At 49.7% G+C, this 19,646-nt stretch overlaps 1 protein-coding gene across 1 annotated transcript; it reads left to right on the forward strand.

Annotated features, from left to right (window-relative positions):
* Nucleotides 1-13,297: 13,297 nt before the first annotated feature.
* LOC309683830 (olfactory receptor 10AG1-like) lies at nt 13,298-14,236 on the forward strand (the record flags this gene model as incomplete). Its single annotated transcript, XM_082499831.1, has 1 exon — nt 13,298-14,236. One exon carries the CDS (start codon nt 13,298-13,300, stop codon nt 14,234-14,236), a length of 939 nt encoding a protein of 312 aa, XP_082355957.1.
* Nucleotides 14,237-19,646: the final 5,410 nt, after the last annotated feature.

Here is a 19,646-nt window from a genome sequence, read left to right on the forward strand (position 1 = left end):
ACCGGTGGGCTTTTGGCATAGCTGCCTTGGAGACGGAAGAAATTGAACAGTTATCCACCTTGCCTGGTCTCTCAGAGGACCCCTCTGTGGTAGGGTTGTTGAGGGTCAAAGAACAACAGGTGCCGATTGCTACCACAACGGTGCATCGACGGCAATATCGTACTAACCGAGACTCTGTGATTCCCATCCATAAGTTGATTCGTCAACTAGAGACTCAAGGAGTGATTAGCAAGACTCGCTCACCCTTTAATAGTCCCATATGGCCAGTGCGAAAATCTAATGGAGAGTGGAGGCTAACAGTGGATTATCGTGGCCTGAATGAAGTCACACCACCGCTGAGCGCTGCCGTGCCAGACATGCTAGAGCTTCAATACGAACTGGAGTCGAAGGCAGCCAAGTGGTATGCAACGATTGATATCGCCAATGCATTCTTCTCAATCCCTTTGGCGGCAGAGTGCAGGCCACAGTTTGCTTTCACTTGGAAGGGCATCCGGTACACCTGGAATCGACTGCCCCAGGGGTGGAAACACAGCCCCACCATTTGTCATGGACTGATCCAGACCACACTGGAACAGGGTGAAGCTCCAGAACATTTGCAGTACATTGATGACATCATTGTATGGGGCGACACAGCAGAAGAAGTTTTTGAGAAAGGGAATAAAATAGTTCAAATCCTTCTGAAAGCTGGCTTTGCCATAAAACGAAGTAAGGTTAAGGGACCTGCACAGGAGATACAATTTTTAGGAATAAAGTGGCAAGATGGACGCCGTCAGATCCCAATGGATGTGATCAATAAAATAGCAGCTATGTCCCCACCGACTAGTAAAAAGGAAACACAAGCCTTCTTAGGTGTTGTGGGTTTTTGGAGGATGCATATTCCAAATTACAGTCTGATTGTGAGCCCTCTATATCAAGTGACGCGGAAAAAGAATGATTTTAAGTGGGGTCCTGAGCAACGACAAGCTTTCGAACAAATTAAGCAGGAAATAGTTCATGCAGTAGCGCTGGGGCCAGTCAGGGCAGGACAAGACGTTAAAAATGTGCTCTACACTGCAGCCGGGGAGAATGGCCCTACCTGGAGCCTCTGGCAAAAAGCACCAGGGGAGACTCGAGGTCGACCCCTGGGGTTCTGGAGTCGGGGATACAGAGGATCCGAAGCCCGCTATACCCCAACAGAAAAGGAGATATTGGCAGCATACGAGGGGGTTCGAGCTGCTTCGGAGGTGGTTGGCACTGAAGCACAGCTCCTCTTAGCACCTCGACTGCCAGTGCTGGGCTGGATGTTCAAAGAAAGGGTCCCTGCCACACATCATGCAACTGATGCTACGTGGAGTAAGTGGATTGCACTGATCACCCAGCGAACTCGAATGGGAAACCCCAGTCGTCCAGGCATACTGGAAGTGATCATGGACTGGCCAGAAGGCAAAGATTTCGGAATATCACTAGAGGAAGAGGTGACGCGTGCAGAAGAGGCCCCACCGTATAATGAACTGCCAGAAAATGAGAAGAAACATGCCCTGTTCACTGATGGGTCCTGCCGAATTGTGGGAAAGCATCAAAAGTGGAAGGCTGCTGTGTGGAGTCCGACACGACGAGTTGCAGAAGCCACCGAAGGACAAGGTGAGTCGAGTCAGTTTGCAGAGGTAAAAGCCATCCAGCTGGCTTTGGACATTGCTGAGCGAGAGAAATGGCCGGTACTTTACCTCTATACTGATTCATGGATGGTGGCAAATGCTCTGTGGGGGTGGTTACAGCAGTGGAAGCAGAACAACTGGCAGCGCAGAGGTAAGCCCATCTGGGCTGCTGAACTGTGGCAAGATATAGCTGCCCGGATTGAGAATCTGGTTGTGAAAGTACGTCATGTAGATGCCCACATCCCCAAGAATCGGGCCACTGAGGAACATCAAAACAACCAGCAGGTAGATCAGGCTGCTAAAATTGAAGTGGCTGAGGTGGATTTGGACTGGCAACGTAAGGGTGAACTATTCATAGCTCGGTGGGCCCACGATGCCTCAGGCCATCAAGGAAGAGATGCGACATATAGATGGGCTTGTGACCGAGGGGTGGACTTGACCATGGACACTACTGCACAGGTTATCCACGAATGTGAAATGTGTGCTGCCATTAAGCAAGCCAAGCGGTTAAAGCCTCTTTGGTACGGAGGACGATGGCTAAAATATAAATATGGGGAGGCCTGGCAGATTGATTATATCACACTCCCACAAACTCGCCAAGGCAAGCGCCGCGTGCTCACAATGGTGGAAGCAACCACTGGATGGCTGGAGACATACCCTGTGCCCCATGCCACCGCCCGTAACACTATCCTGGGCCTTGAAAAGCAAATCCTATGGCGACATGGCACCCCAGAAAGAATTGAGTCGGACAATGGGACTCACTTCCGAAACAGCCTCATAGACACCTGGGCCAAAGAGCATGGCATTGAGTGGGTATATCACATTCCTTATCACGCACCAGCCTCGGGTAAGATAGAACGATATAATGGACTGCTAAAGACTACCCTGAGAGCCATGGGGGGTGGGACCTTCAAACATTGGGATACCCATTTAGCAAAAGCCACCTGGTTAGTTAACACTAGGGGATCTGCCAATCGAGCTGGCCCTGCCCAATCAAAACTTCCACGTACAGTAGAAGGGGATAAAGTCCCTGTAGTGCATATGAAGAATATGTTAGGAAAGACAGTCTGGGTTAGCCCTGCCTCAGGCAAAGGCAAACCCATCTGTGGGATTGCTTTTGCACAAGGACCCGGGTGCACTTGGTGGGTGATGCGAGAGGATGGGGAGGTCCGATGTGTACCTCATGGGGATTTGATTTTGGGTGAGAATAGCCAGTGAATAATTTTATGATGTAATAAGAACTGATCTCAGTATCTGGCGCCCAGCAATTTTCCTTGAGATTGACATCTTCAACCTGTGGACCGTGGGCATGGACTGTATTGCATTCCCCAGTCACGAGCTTCAAATACAGCACCCACCAGTTCAGCACTACACATCATCTTATGTGCCCTGAGAGACTGTTCTCACTGCTGGAGCCTACCGTCATGGACTACGTGAGCTTAATGGACATTTTTAAGGGATGGCTCATAGACAATGGGAACTGAAAGATCTGGGCATGACATAGATGGTATGGAATAAGGGGTGGATAATGTCCTGGTTCCGGCAAGGATGGGGTTAATTTCCAAGGAGCTGGCAGGGGAGGCACGTATTCCATACCACGTGACCCATGCCCCGCTATAAAAGGAGCTAGCCGGGGCAGGGGAGTCAGTCGCCACTCGGGGGCGGGTTGCGGCGGTGCGGGTCCGGTCGGTGCGCTTCACGGCGGTACTGTAATCGCGTTCTTGTATTCCTTTACCGGTGTTATTGTTTTTCTTTCTTTCTTTTCTTTCTTTTTCCCTTTGTCTGTTCTGTTAAATTATAATATTTCAACCCACGAGTTTTGCCCTTTTCTGCTGATTTTTCCCACGGCTGTGGGAGTCGAGTGAGCGGCTGCGTGGTTCTCTGTTGCTGGCTGAGGCCAAACCACGACAAGGAGAGATCACGCAGGACCTCCTTGTCACCCTCCTCAGGCTGTCACAGGTATGGTGGGGCTGATGGCAGACGTCAGTCCATGTGGAAAGGAATCTGGAGTGGTCAGGGGAGGATGGGGACACTCCATGTCCTCTGGGGTGCGAAGGGAATGGAGACTGAGAAGGTGAAACAGCCTCCGAGATTCAGTCCCTCCAGGAGAAAGCACCAAACCAGGTGCCCACAAACCAGGACTGTGCCGTGCCGTGGGAGGCAGTGAGGATGCAGCGGGCCCAGGGAAGGGAGACTGGAGAGGTGGGGGAGCTGCCTGAGGAGCCCCAGGACTCTGGTGCTGTGCTGGGGAGCAGGGCAGGCGGGGAGGCCGAGCGGGGCAGAGGCAGTGTGGGCGGGGGATGCCCCGCAGCTGAATGCAGGAGAGCCCGAGAGTGAGCAGGCTCTGCTGGCACTTGGGGCCAGCTCCAGCCCTGGGCTGGTGGGGAGGCTGAGAGCCCGCTCTGCCCGCCAGCAGCTGCTGTGGCCTTCCGAGGGGCTGGGGCTGTGGGGGGAGTGCCCAGAACCCCGCAGTACCCTGTGGCCAGCGCTGCTGTGGGGCCAGCCCAGACTGGGCTGCTCTGCTGGGCTGGGGAGAGGGCAGGGGAGGTGGGGGAGAGCCAGGGAGGCTCTGGACTGGTTGGGAAAGTGACAGGAGAGAGCAGTTCTTCCAATGTCTGGGCCATATAATTATACACTGGACCATAATGATACATAATGGTCTAACACAAAAGGTAGAAAAGATGGAGAGCAACGGACCAGAACACAGTAGTCTGCCCGGTCCCCATGGTCCTGTTGTATGAAGATAACTATGATAGGTCACTCCTGACAACATAACATGGTTACATGGACCATCTTTTAATAATAAACAATCCCAATTTATACGATGGGACAGCACTGCGTTACTGGGGACAGAATCGGGAGTACGGAGTAGCATAGATGCTGAGGTCCTAGTGAACAGACTAACTGCTACTACCGATGACCTGACCAAATTGGAACGCCCACTACAGTCATCTTTATCAGCCTTGGGAGCAAGTCAGTGTCTCTGATCAGACATTTTACCTCATTGGGAAGAAAGTGAAGAAAATGATCATCAATTCATTGCAAAAGCCCTCGGAGCAATCCAAGGTAAAACCTCTCTTGCCTTGAGTTGTATCCGAGCACACTTGTGGATACAGCCTATGGTAGCAGCCATTCTTAGAGAAGGAGGAGGAGGAACCCTACCCTCTGAATCTCGTCAATTGATTTGGGACAATGCCTTACAATTTGAAAAGCAGTTTCAATCATGGTGGCAATTAATCAAATTCACTTAACACACAGAAAGTGATAAGATTATTGCCTTTATCCTTGCAATACGCAATGCTTTGGTGTGCACTATATAACCAATTACTGCATTAAGACTAAGTCAAAATGGAACTGTACTCTATCCCTTAAAGCACAGAGTGTGGTCCCATCAAAAGGAGGAAAGTGGCAAACAGTTGATGTCAACACATGCATTATGAGAGAGCAACAAGGTTTCATTTGCAAAAATAACACTCTTGAAGCTGAAGACATCTGTTAAGATACAGAACAAAGCATCTGCCACCTTGAAATCCACCCAAATGAGATTCCTGAAAGCGTCGTCATAGACATTGAAAAAGGACATGTCTGCATGCAAACATTGTGTGAATCTTTATTGATAGATGATCTTGCTTCCAACAAAACCAATCAGCTCAACTTATGTGTATGCATCTTGTCCATGATTGTTGGTTGTGCTTTTAATTTATCTCTACCAATAACTATTTGTGATGATTTGTCTTTTGATTACATGATAGATCACGAGCTACAGCCCACACCTATCAGAATGAGGCTAAGTATAATCAAACAGCTCCTTCACCACCCGGATTTAATCAACCTTCTACAACAAGCATGAGAGACCGGACAAAGGCTCTTATCACAGTCCAGCGAGATGTTAAAGAAATACATCAATGTTAAAAAGGAGCGTTAAAAAGTGGAGATGGATATCCAGAACACCGATGGTGGGAAATCCTGTTTGGATGGACTCCAACAGCCACTGGAATACTAAACCCGGTGTTACAGTCTATCGTGATCTTACTGACTGCTGTTATATTATGCTTGTTGTTAAATATTGTCTTATACATTGCAGTTTGGGGGATGGCTAAAGAAACTGCATTCCTGCAAAAATATCCCTGTGTATATAATGTGACTTAATAACATATAACAAAATGCTGAGGAACTAACCAAACACAAAATCTCCCTCAAATTATACTTGGATTGAGGCATTCCATGTTTATAGGCATAGAGACAAGAGGCAACAAAACAGCAGCTCTACAGACCAGATAAATTAATGTTAGTCACGGGCAGATTATGGTGGGGAACCCCCCTCCTCCCAGACCACTCGGTACTTGCTGAGATTTCCTCCCCACCTTAGCCACAAAATAACACAGTAGATCAGAACAATACATAATAGTGTACCATGAAAGATAGAAAAGGTGGAACACAACGGACCAGAACACAATAGTGTGCCTGATCCCTACGGTCCTACACTTTGGAGATAATAAGTACAACCCATCACTACTCACAACATATGGGTCGTGACCACAAAGAAAGGGAATACCAGGAGCCCAAGTCCTTGCAACTTCTGGGCTTGCGTACTTTCTGGTTGAAAGTACTGGGATATTGCGTTGTCTGAGCTGGTTCAGAGTGGAAAAGTACATGATGAAAGTCAATTATCTCAGATCCTATAAGTAGCAATTATCATAAAGACCATTTGAACTCTTCTGGATCGCAGTGGGCTGTGGCCAGTATCTCCCCTGAGTGGGGACACCGCTCAGGCTGACACCTCGAGGACTAGAAGGCCAGGGTGAGAGAATCCCTCTAGAGCCTCAACTACTTCCCCCTTAGGAACACCGATGCATTGTGAGTATTTATCCTAAACTCGGGAAAGGGAAATTGTGACTATAGGCTAGCCTCTCTCCCACCCACCCACCCACCTATGTGTTTGTGATATACACATTAGCTTTATGGATGTGGATATTCTGCTGTTTGTCCATGTACGCGTAGGAGTTAAAAGCAGTACCTGTTGGCTCGTTAGAGCCATTATGAAATTATGAGCATTATAGCTAATATGCTATTATGAAATTCCTGATTCCAGGAATCAAAGACCTCTGTCTGTGTGTGGGGGTTTGTGCATGTGTACTTATATGCTTTCCTTATGTGCATATGTATTAACTGGAGATGTGTGCTCTTGCCCATATGTATATGTATTGATTTGGAATACTCTATAGCACGTTAGTGTCAATCTTCCCATCTTCGAATCTGTAACTAAGTCGCTGTTCAATTATTTTGTTAAATCACTTTGCAAACCTCTAAATTGGTTAATGATTAAGTGCTGCTAAAATTCCACCTCTTGATCTACCTTAAATCACTAATACATTTTTAATCACTGTACATCATAACTGTGTCAAATCTTTCCCTCTGCTCTAACAAACCCATGGGGAGGCTTGCTCTGGAATGGCCTTCCGTGTGGCCAATTAATGCTCCAACACACTTTGGCGTTTGCTGCTGACTTTAACTCCTGGACAGGTTGTTCTCTCTCAGTATCTGAGGTTCATGGGCTCAGCACCAAATACACCATGGGGCTCGTTAAAGTGCAGAAAGCCCAAATGAGCAACATCTCTTCCATGATTTTCTTCAGGGCTTCCAGACTTGTACAGCTAATTGGAGAGGTCTCAGGAGTCTACTTACAGTGCAAAATTTCAATGAGAACTTAATAAAAATTGGTTTTAATTTTGAAGCATATTTTATTTTATGTTTTCAGTGTACAGAAGTGCTGGCAGCTTTCTCCAACTGATACTAAAGCATAGGGTGTCCTGAGCAGATCTGCAGAGGCAGCAACAGCTGTCTCCTCGGGGTCCCCCACTGTATGTACAACTTTCCTCCCCACCTCCCCAACCCCACCACTTCTCTCGGGGGCCGCCTGGGACTTGCATTCTTTTCCTACATGACATTTCTGCACTGAACTCTGTAGACCACTGTTACAGCTCCTTTGTACCAATTCCCACCTGATTTAACCTGAGAGTTGTCTGTAAATAGATACAGGTTTGTAATTAATTTTGAACAACCACAAGGAAAATACAATTATTAATTATTAATCAATAAATTATAATTGATTTTTATCAATTATATGATAAACCAATATTTCTTATTAAAGTAATAAATTAATAAAAAGAAGCAACACGCTCCTCAACTGCATGCCAGGTCCAAACCTCCAATAAGGTCCAGTTTCCTCAAGCAATGACCATACATGACACACTTTAGACAAGAGAAGAGGAAATGATTAATATATACACAGTTTGCAAGTTGGTTTAAGAGTTAATTCAGCAGACTACCAGAAGACAGGAGAGCTTTTAGCTCCACGAAGGGGAAAGCAGCAACTCCCTGAAGGTCACAGCGGTGAGAGGTGACTGAAGAAACAATGTGGAAGGAGAGGACAAAAATCCTCACGACTGAGGAAAGAAGACATGGCCAAAAAATACTGAACATATATTAAAATTCTCCATTTGACATGACTCGGGGAAAATTTATTAGTTTTAGTAGAAGTATTCTATCACTTCAGCGAGTGACAAAGTGCTCACAGCTTTTTAAACGTTGACAAAATTTCTCAGGTTCTCAGGCAGAGCTCAACATCCATTCTTGGCCAAATTCCCAGCCCAGAGCCTTGTCACCAACTCATGTCTCTCGCGATCTCCCTGCCCATCTTCCTGTGGTCACATCTACCTGGCTGCCTCTGCCTCCTGATCCCATGGCCACCTCTAGCAAATGAAGTTGGGGTGCTGTGGGCATCATTTGACAGTCAAATGAAAAATCACTTGTCAATGTGGAAATCAATACTGAGTCACGACTGAGAAAGAAAAGAACCTGTGTTCCATCATGTGCTTGTTAACATCATCAGACTTTGCAAAACTCTTCCTCAAAGACAGACTCTCCTAAAAATCCCTCTGCAACCGTACAGAAATTGAGATGCAAGAATAAACTCATTACAGTTGCTGCACACTAACAAGCTCCCAGGGGCAAGTCACCGAGTAAGGAGGGCCATGGCAGGAATAAAGAGGCTTGGAGGTTTAGCAGGGTCTGCTGAAGGCTGTGGGTGATGAAGCTGTTTCAGGGAATTTAAATGGGCTTCCCTGGGGGCTGATTGGAGCACAAACTCAGAGGCAGCGATTTCGAGATGACAAATAAAGGAGGCCGAGATGTCCTGTGTCGTGTAGCCCCTTGGATGTGCCCTGTCAAGCCAAGGGGCCCAGTGCTGATCCCCAGACCATTGAAATGGTGATGCTTTTGGTCACCAGGAGCTGAGGTTTCCTTCTGGTCACCACAAGGGCAGAAGCATGCAGAGTGCCTACACCCCTTTGCTTCTCAGACCTGGCACTGCCCAGCTCACCCCAAACCTTTGCCTCTACCCTAACCCGAACACCTAATTTGGAGTTCTCATCTTTAGCCCTTCCCTGAACACTAATGCCAAAGCTGAAACCCTCACCAGGTGCCTCAAGCCTAAACCATAACCCAACTCCCTCATCCTGTCCCTCGACCTCCCTTCCTCTTCAACCCCTCTCCTAAGCCTCACTCATGTTTCCCAGGAGGTAGAAGGAGGAGAGGGATTGTGAGGTTTTGGAGGGAAAGGCCAGGGAGATGAGCTGAGAGGTTAGGGGCATGCAAGAGGAAGATGAAGGCAAAAGTGTCCTTTCTGGAGAGTAGGTTGGGATGTCATTTCTGCTGGAGGAAGCTGGCTGCTAAGAAGAAGCATTGTGAGGTGCTCAAGAAGAGTGAGGGCTTCATCAGAGAGAAAGGGAGTGAAGGGAACTTCAAAGGAGAGGTGTATGAGAGGGACAGCACTTGGTTGCTGTCTGTGAGGTCCCTACTCATGCCAGGCTAGCCTTAACCCTGGCCCTCACCTCCAGCCCTAACCCCACCCCATAACCCACAAAGCTGACCAGTACTCACATCAATTACAAGAAGACCTACGAAGAATCCCAAACCCTCACCCTGAGCCTCACCCTGATCCCCAACCCTAAAAGGGAAGATCTTACCCCTCGCCCTACCCTGAGCACAAAGTAGAAATTCTCAGCAGAATTTCGGGTTCGCGTGAACGCAAACTGCTAACAGAAACCCCAACCCCCTAAGCCCCAGCACCCTCCCTCCAAACCACTAACCTTCCACCTGTCCTCTCACCCTCACTCGGAGCTGTTTTTCCCCGGGAGGAAGAGTGAATGCAGAGACTGTGATGTCCTGGAGTAGTCACATGGTGCTGGAAGGTGAATGTGAGATGAGATGTCAGATCAGCGTGTAGGTGACAGGGTGGGTGATGGTGAGGAAGTTCCACTTATGTCAGTTGTGCATCACAATCTCACAGGTGCGTAACAGACAGGTATCTGTGAAGGTGACTATGAAGCCAGTTCTGTCTGAGAAACTCGCAGGCCAGAAAAAGGAAAATGGTTTGGATGAAGATTGTGAGGTCCCATCTGTCTGTGCAGGTGATAGGCAAGAGAAGTCTCATGGCTGGGTCAAGCACTGTGATGAGCTTGGACTCAGGCACAGTCACCCGGAAGGCCCACCAGGAAGGCACGGTGTGGAGACAAAATGACTTTCTTTGGGTTTTTGCACTCAAACACTTCAGGAAATGTCCATAGAGTTCCATCCAGTGATAGTGGTGGGAAAGGATTCCCCTGTCATGGGGAATCCTTGGCCAGATGATCTCCAGCACCTCTACTTCCTCTTCATGGAATCAGAGTTTGGGCTTTCTCCTCCTCTTATTATCTCAAACTTTGAAAGGAAACTATCTCAGCTCTGCTGCACAGAGTGCCCTTCTTGGACAGTGACGAGCCAAGCCTGAACTGTTGGCCGTCAGGAGCCCCAATGCCCACCTGGGAGAAGGAGTTAACATCAAGAGAAAGAAGCGATTCACCACAATCCACAGTAAGGTCACCTATCTAATGGATGAATGGAAAGTGGTAGATGTAGTCGTTGTGGATTTTAATACAGCTTTTGATAGTTTCCCTCGCAGCATCCTTCTGGACAACTTGTCCAGGTACACGGTGTGCTGCGTGAAGAACTGGCTGAACGGCAGGGTTGAACCCATGCGTAGAGTTTCAGAGTAAGAAATCAAGGACTGCATGAACCTCACTCAAGGGCAAGAGATGCTCTCCCCTGGGAGCTCTCCCCTATATAGCCACGCAAGGCTGCCTTGGTCAGACACACTCATCCATTTGGGGGGCCCTGGGGCCACAGTAATCTGTCCAAACATAGATATGTGCAGTGCCCTGAAAGGACTACATGAAAGGGCTAAAAAGATGATTAGGGGATTAGAAAATCTCTCCTATGAGGAAAGGCTGAGGGACTTGGGCCTTTTTAGTCTGGAGAAAAGAAGACTGAGGGGGGATCTTATTAATGCTTATAAATACTTAAAGGGAGAGTGCCAGGGGGATGGGACCAGTATTTTTCCAGCGGTACCCAGTGATAGGACAAGAGGGAATGGGCACAAACTTGAACATAGGAAGTTCCATCTTAACGTGAGGAGGAACTTCTTTTCTTTGAGGGTGGCAGAGAAGAAGTGGCACTGGAAGAGGCTGCCCAGAGAGGTTGTGGAGTCTCCTACACTGGAGACATTCAAAACCCACCTGGACACCGTCTTGTGCAACTGCTGTAGGTGACCCTGCTCTGGGGTGGCGGGGGTGGACTAGACGATCTCCAGGGGTCCCTTTCTAACCCTGACCATTCTGTGATTCTGTGATTCTGTGACACAGGCCTTATTACCTTCCCATGAACCTCCAACACGAGCTTTCTCTCTACACCCTCTTTGAAGGTGAACCTGGATTCAGACAGCATAAGCAATTGGAGTTTGACCTCTCAAGACCATCTCCACCTTGGAGCTAATACAGGGCACACCTAAGGTAGAGGCCCAGGGAGGAGGTGTTGCAGAGCAGCCTTTTCCGTTTCTGCAAACTAAAGCTAAACACAGATTGAATTTGCTTCTTTACTGCTCCTTTCTTGCCTTCTCCTCCCCTCCCCCCACCCCCCCTTCTTACAAGCTTAGCAGTTTTCCTTTGAGCAGCTAAATCTCATTTCTCAATTTCTCTGTTTTCAAAAGTCATGTTCTGGAAGTTGCTCAGACCCTTATAATCATTATTCTGACAGTCTTTCTCAAGTTGGTAATGATGCTGTGGGTGTCTGGGGAGGAGCACTGGTCGCGCCAGCATTGCTCTCTTCTCTCCTGGGGTTCTTCACTGACTTATAACCAGGTGGGAACAGGAGTGGCAGAGAAGAGTCCGGGGAACCCCATCCAGGTGTTTTCCAGGGAAATGACAGAAAGGAAGAGAGGTCTGCACCGTCTCCCGCAGCATCATGGAGTGAGGAGCGTGTCCCTGCATTGTGGCTCCTGACAATGGTAACTCCCTTTTGGCACGCTTTGAAGTGCTGAGAGCCCGTGGCAGCACAGCCACTGCCACGGCAGCTGCAGGCATCTGTGGGGCTCGGCTGGGCTCAGAGGAGCAGGTTTGGTTCAGCTTGGAGAAACGTTGCTGCTGAAACTTTTAAAAACCCTTTGTTTGAGTCTGTTATTCACAAGAAGCAACCTGCTACTGCAGAGCTGCTTGTTAATGGCTCACGTTCTTCTGGTGTGATCCACCAGAAGTCCGTGTGCTGTGGGAAATGCAGAGGGGAAGGCTCAGTTTCCCAGTCAATGAGAGCATCGCTCGGCTCTGCAAGGGCTTCCAGGGGCCTGGGAAACATCTCTGCCTTGGCATCAGAGCGACCGAGCCCTCGGTAAACTGCCATAAATCCATGCGACAGAGCAGCAAGGTCAGGAACAGGGAACTGCACAGAGCTCCTTCAGAAGTCATAAAAGCCTGACCTTTTCAGGAAAACCAGATACCTTGGGAGATCACCCTCTAATCTCCACTCTTCTGCCTTTGATCACCTTTGTTTTGGGATGCATTGAAAGCTCTTTGAGACAGTGTTGCACAGTGGCTCCTCTTAGCACCCTGAGGGATTGGGATAGATGCACAAATAGCACTTTTTCTGATGTGTTGAAATGCCCCATCAATGTTTCTGATTCACAGACAGATAGAATTTGTTTTCTTTCTGATAGAGTTCACCTGTCAGCCATGTAGAAATGAAAAATTTGGATCCAAAGCATGTCTCCCTGCTCACCGTGTGTGGACAGAGCTTCAGGAGATGAGTTCTTATGTCTCAGAAGAGCTGAGGTAAATCTCTCTCACTACAATCTAAGAGTGAAATCTGGTGTTGCCCTACCCTTGCCTTGCCTTGCCTTGCCTTGCCTTGCCTTGCCTTGCCTTGCCTTGCCTTGCCTTGCCTTGCCTTCCCTTCCCTTCCCTTCCCTTCCTTTCCCTCATCTATCACCAGGCAATGCTTTTTAGAACATCTCCTCCCAAGAAGGAAAGACACATTTTTCCGGTCCATACTGCCAAACTCCATCATTTGGACTGAACATCCCTGTTCTGTTTTCCTCTTAGAAGCCTTTTCTCAACAAGCACCTGGTGGTAGACTCCCGTACAGCCATGCAGATCTTGTTGGGGCTTTGCTAACACTGCAGTCACACCTGCGCTGGCGTCTGCAGTCTTTCGCTGTGCTTGAGGGGTGTGGGATGGTGGAGGGGCCACTGCCACTGTTCAGTGAGCGTGTTGTTTGCATTGCTCTGTAGACGGAAAATGGCCCAAAGAAAAGGCTTGGAGAATCATACAGACGGACCCGGATTTCTTCTTCTGGGATTTTCTGACCAGGCCAACCTGCAAGACTTGTGCTTCACAGTCTTCCTGATCTTCTACCTCATGGTCCTCGTAGGGAATGGCCTCATCGTGCTCATCACTTTGGTAGACCCAAACCTCCACAGCCCCATGTATTTCTTCCTGAGGAACTTATCCTTCCTGGAAATCTGCTATATCTCCATCACGCTGCCAAAAATGCTGCTGGCTTTCCTGACGGGAGACGGCAGGATCTCCTTCCTTGGCTGTGCTGCCCAACTGTATTTCCTGGTTTTGCTGGGAAGCACCGAAAGCCTTCTCCTGGCTGCCATGGCCTACGACAGCTATGTAGCCATCTGTGGCCCCCTGCACTATGGCCTCATCATGAATGGGAGGCTCTGTGTCACACTGGTAGTGGGGTCATGGCTGGCTGTCATACCAGTACAGGCAGGGCAGACGTACCAGGTGTTCACTTTGCCCTTCTGTGCCTCCCATGCCCTTCATCACTTCTTCTGTGACGTGCCCCCTCTCTTGGAACTCGCCTGTGCAGACACTTTCTGGAACCGAGTGATGCTGCACACCATCATCCTGCTCTTTGCAGTCCTTCCCTTTTCCTTGATAGTTGTTTCTTACACGCAAATTGTCAGGGCAATCCTGAGAATGCCCTCAGTTCTGGGCAGACGCAAAGCCTTTTCCACCTGCTCCTCACACCTCGGGGTGGTGACTCTCTTCTATGGCTCCGCAATGGTTGTGTACTTCAAAGGACGGTCAAGAGACCCTGCAGACACTGACAAATACCTTGCCCTGTTTTACACAGCTGTGACCCCCATGCTTAACCCTGTCATCTATAGCCTGAGGAATAAGGAAGTGAGTATTGCCCTGAAGAGACTCCTATGGAGAAAGTGATACTGCAGTTTGTGAAATAAGCCGAATTAGTACCAAAAGCCCCCACAAGGTGTTTGGTTGTGTGAACACAGGTGTCCCATATTAGCTTAGAGAAAACTGGTGTCCTGCCTGGCTATGATCCTCCTCAGGAAGGGGATAGCTCTCAAGGGGCCTTCCTGCCATGTCGGATAGCTGCACCTCGATATCTTCCTACTCCAGAACATCCGCAGTTCCCCTGGAGAGTTGACTGCAAATCGCTTGTTCAGGCTGTGTCGGCCCAAGCTGCCAGTACCTTGAAAGGAAAATAGTCAAAGAAGTCAAGAGGGATGAGAGGGTGACACATCCCATGAGAAGAAGATGACCACCTTCAGGTTGAGAAATTGTTTGCTAGACCCCATTGAGTATCCAGAGTGTCCTTGGATGGAATCAACGTAGGAAAATTAAAGATCTGAAAGTCCTCTACCCCTTCCTCATGGCGTGTCTAGGAAAGGACCAAAGGCAAAGGAAAGGAAGGGATCAAGGTGGGCTGGGGAGGAACAAACATGGGAAACAGAGGGCAAAGGGGTTAAAAAGATCTGGTCACATGTAAACTGTTGGCTGGTCATACACTTGTCTGGCCCTGCCTGCGACTGATCTCTCCAGCCTGTCCTGTTTCCTTACTAAAGTTCATCTCCAGCAAGTTTCTGGGGTGAGGGGGCTCTCTGCTCTTTGTGCAGACAAAGTGTGTAACACGCTGATGTTCTAGCTCTTGCTGAACAGCATCGGCGCCTTCTCAGGGAATAGACTGGGGAGGGCGCAATGGGTTGGGAGGGGACACAACCAGGAAGATGACCTCGACTAACCAACGAGATAATCCCTACCATATGACATCATACTCAATAATAAAAGGGAAAAGAGGGAGCTTTCGGGAATTTAGCCACCTTTGTCTTGGGTACTGGCTGCGCATCCCACTACCCATGGGAGGTAGGGAGTGATTGCTGTTGCATCACTTGCTCTGTTTTCTTTTCTCTCTCTCTTCTTCCACTTATCCTTCACTTATTAAACATCTTTAAAAATCTCAAACCCAACTTTTCTTGCTTGCATACTTCATTTCTTCCTGCCCCATCCCACTGGGGGCACAAGGGGTGGCGGGAAGGAGTGAGCAGCTCTGTGGTGCTTCACTTTCCACTGTGGTTAACCCACAACAGCAGAGCAGCCAGCGAGTAGAACAAGAGTCCTGGGAGGCAGTTATTTTAGACACCCTAAGTCTGGACTGAACACTGGAGAGCCAAGACTTATAAACTGCTCAAGGTCCAGGAAAGACCCCTCTGCTGCCTCTCCATGGAGGTGTGACCCCTTCACTAATGCTCTCTCAGCCCAATCACTCAACTGCTGCTTTACCCATGAGGTTGTCTACTCATCCAGACTCTAGCATCCTAACTTGAATACAAGAATATTGAGGGACACGATGTCAAAAGTCTTCCTATGCTGAGGCCAATGACATCCACTTTACTCCTTTTATTCACAAATACAGGTGGTTTACCATGAAGGCAATCAGCCTGATGAGGCATGATTTCCCCTGACTATACAAGCACACTGACCATTCTTGGGCACCTTCTTCTCCCTTATGTGACTAGAAATGTCACCCACAGAGGACTCATTCAATGGCACACTCTCATAAAAGCCCATGGTTCCGTGGATTGCACGTCTGTGCTTTTTCAAAGATGGGTGCAATGTGGTCTTTTCTCCAGTCACCAGGGACCTCCCCCATCACCATGGCTTTCCAAAAGTGACAGACAATGGCCTCGCAGTGAAAGCAGCAGCTCTCAACACACTCCCATGAAGTCTGTTCATCCCCACAGACCTGCATGGGCTCAGTTCATGAAGTAATCCCTGACCCCACCCTCATCCACTGCTGGTTGTAATTCTCCTCTGGAGATGTGACCCTACACACAAAGGCCTGGGAAATGTTGAAGAGTCGGGAGAAGGAGGCCTTGAGTTCCTCAGACCTATCTGGATCTGCTGTTAGTAGGTTCTCCACCCAGCTGAGCAGCTAGCCCTACACTGTCCTTGTTAATTCTTTCCATGTTGAGGAAGTGGTAGCAGCTCACCATCTTACCCTTCCTGTCCCCTGCAAGGGTCAAGTCTGAGGAAGCTTTGGCTTTCCGAAAACATTGTCTGCTTCCCTGGAATGTGATTCCAAGTTCCTCCTTGACAGCCTGCCCTGCTTCCACCAGCTGGTCCCCACCAACTCTGCAGTGGCCTGCTGCATGGGCTGGACTCCTCACCATTCCACAACAACACTTGGAGAGAAGGAATGGAGAAGGGAAAGAAGGGAGGACAGAGGGAGGGAGGGAGGGAGGGAGGAAGGGAGAAAGAAAAGAAAGGAAGGACAGACAGGTCAGTTCTCACAGTGGAGGGGAGGTCTGCAGGGGTGTGCACTGGCATCTGCCTAAGACCTACTAAGACTGAATGACTACGCAATCACACGGCAGGTGAAATTCATTTTAGACAAGTGACCCTGTGTGTGCACAGGGATCAGCCACCCTCACGTCAGTGGTATAGTGCTGAAGAACATGCTTTCCTGGCCTGAAAACACAACCGAATGATGGTGTGAACCCCAACCCTGCACTGCAGTGAGAAACCACTGACTGTATCAGCAGCCACACACAACACCAACACTTCATGGGCCTTTCACATCCCCCTGTGTCTCCTGTAGAATAAATAGAATGCAGTTGCTCAGAGGGCTTTTCACTCACACCTGCACTAGAAAATCCTCCTCAGGGGCAAGGCAGGGATGGATCCTGGAAAGTCTCTCCCAGCTCAACATTGCTGGTCCTGTGGCTTCAGCAAGAAAATTTGCAACACTGCCATGATAATGGTGCTGCAAACACTGCCGTGAAAAATGGAAGCAGTTGGGTGCGTGGCAGTGTCCCTGTGCAGAACACTGTCCATTAAAACAGGGAGCTCCATTTCCCTCTCCCCAGCTGTCCATGTAGCACTGAGGATGGGCACAGCACAGCAGTTCCTACTGGTACAAAGGCCTCCTAGGGTAGGGCAGAGCTTGTTGCAGACCAAAGCAGACACGTTTCCATTGCCCATGCATGTGGTGAGCTTTCCTGAAAAGGTGAGTGTCTGTCACAACATGGCCCATGACACAAGGATGTGGGGAGAAGCAGGACATAAGCTGGAAGGTGTGGGAGGTGGCCATAGGGAGAAGAAATCATATTGGGTTTGGTCACATCTGCACAGCTTGGCTGTGGGTATGGGGAACAGCAGTTAACTCCCTGCAGGCCTGAGTCTGAGGCAGCTCCAGAGCCCTTGGAGAGACGTGACCAAGCTTTTCAGGAACAGGCTGAGGTGGGGTGGCAGGGATGGGTTCTTGGCACAGCCAGGCTGGCAGGCCTGGGCAGGGAGAGGGCAGGTCCCATCTGTGGGGACTAACCAGGAAAAGTCACAGTATCTCCCTGAGGAGCACACCTCTTGCACACCTGTCTGAGCTCAGGCAAGGCTGGCACCAAGACAAGGGCTCCTGGGGCAGGGCAGAAGGATATCAGCTGGAAGAGCCTTAGACTGACAAACCCCAGGTTCAAGCCCCAGCTTCAGCAATGGGTTCCCCCTTGGCCTCTTGCAGAGCTGTCCTGTCTTCTTCCAGCCTTCCCTGGTCCTTATCTGTCCACCCTCCCCAGGCACGGGGCAGAGCTTCCCCCAGGCTGGGCACTGCTTGGGTGAGGCAGAGGGTAGCAAGAAGGGCTTCAGTAAGAGTGTTGGCAGCCAGAGGGCGACAAAAAGTTGTGGTGGCACTGCTGAGTGGGGCAGGGTGCCTGGTGACCAAGGGGATGTGGAGAGAGTGTCAGTGAGCTGAATGGTCCTACGCGACTCTCACTCATACAGGCATGAAGAGTTGCAGCCAAGGGTGCTGAAGGTGCTGGTCAAAGTCGTTTGTCTGCTTCTCTCATCCTGGGAAGGCCATGGCACTCAGGGAGGTTCCTGATGCTTGGCAGAAGGCAAACCTCCCACCCATCTTCATGAAGAGCCAAGAGGAAATTCAAGGAACTACAGTCTAGTCAGCCTGACCTACGTCCCCAGGAAGGTAATGGACCAAATATTCCTGGAAGCCATTCCCAAGACCTTGATGGTCAAGAAGGGGATTGGGAACTGCCAGCATTGCCTCAACAATGGCAAACTGTGCCTGACCAACCTGAATGCCTTTTACAACAACACGATGGGCCCTTGGGATGGGGGGTGAGGTGGATGCAGTAGTCCTTGACGGCTTGGTGAAAGGGGCTGCCTGGGTGGAATATGTTTATCCAAGACAAATGCCATGTTCCCCTTGCCACTGCACTGGGACAACACTATGCAACAGGCCCGGCTAGGGATGACCGGCTGGAAGGCAGCTCTGCAAAGAGGGTGGGTGGACAGCAAGTGGGAGAGGAGGGAGCAGCGTGCCCTTAGGATTGGGAATGCCAACAGCATTCTGGGCTGCATTAGCAAATTCAGAGGCAGCAGGGAAAGGGCAGTGATGCTTTCCCTCTGGGAACCACATCAGGACTGCTGTGTCCAGTGTGGAGGTTTCCCACTGCCCCACATGGCCTCCAACACCACATGGACCATGGTGCATTCAGGGCTGGAGAAATGTCACCCCCAAACAGTCCCCATCGCAGCCCTTTCTCCTTCTTCCCCAAGTAGTCCTCTCTTTGTTCCCCCCCCACCAGTGCCTGCCCCTGCCCAACCCCAGCTGAATCCCACATTGGTGAGTGCAGACAGCTCTGCTGCAGGGTCTGGCAGCATCTAGGCCAGGAGAGATTGCACAGGTCTGGCCATGCCCCCTGCAGGCACTGAGCCCAGCAGGGGGATGGAACTGGCCGTGCAGCAAAGGTCCCTCCCTGGGCCTGGGGTGTATGGGCAGAGGTGGAAGTGGTCAGGGTGCGGGGCTGGTTTGCTCCCCATTGCCCTGGGGCAGCTTCCCCAGGGTGTCCAGGGACTGTGGCACAGACCAGCTCATCTCTGGTCCACCTTTCACACCTTGCTTCCTTCTCCATGAGACCTGGCTCTGTACGGTGATCACTCTTCTGAGTCTCCATTCACTGCCCACCCCAGGGAACGTGCACAATCCCCATCCCCTCCTCACCCCTCCAGACTCCTTTCCAGAGGAACGATAGATGCCATCAGCCCTGTCATACATGTGGCAGCCTAAAGAGCCAATGAGGAGCTCATGCAGCATCTCTGCAGCCCCTGCTCACCAAGAAGTCAGCGTTTAAAACCAACATTTGTGTCTAATGGATCCCAGATGTACTGTGAACTTATCCCCACAGTCACGGGGAGAAGAGGAGAAAAGACACATGTACTGGTGAAGGAGCTGAGGAGGAGTCAGCAGTGTGCCCTGGAGGCAAAGGCCATTGACATACGGGCTCCCACAGCACAGGCATTGAAAAAGTTGAGATCTGCGGAG

This window comes from Vanellus vanellus (genome assembly GCF_965231255.1).
Source record: "Vanellus vanellus genome assembly, contig: HAP1_SCAFFOLD_35, whole genome shotgun sequence".
Classification (NCBI taxonomy): Eukaryota; Metazoa; Chordata; class Aves; order Charadriiformes; family Charadriidae; genus Vanellus; species Vanellus vanellus.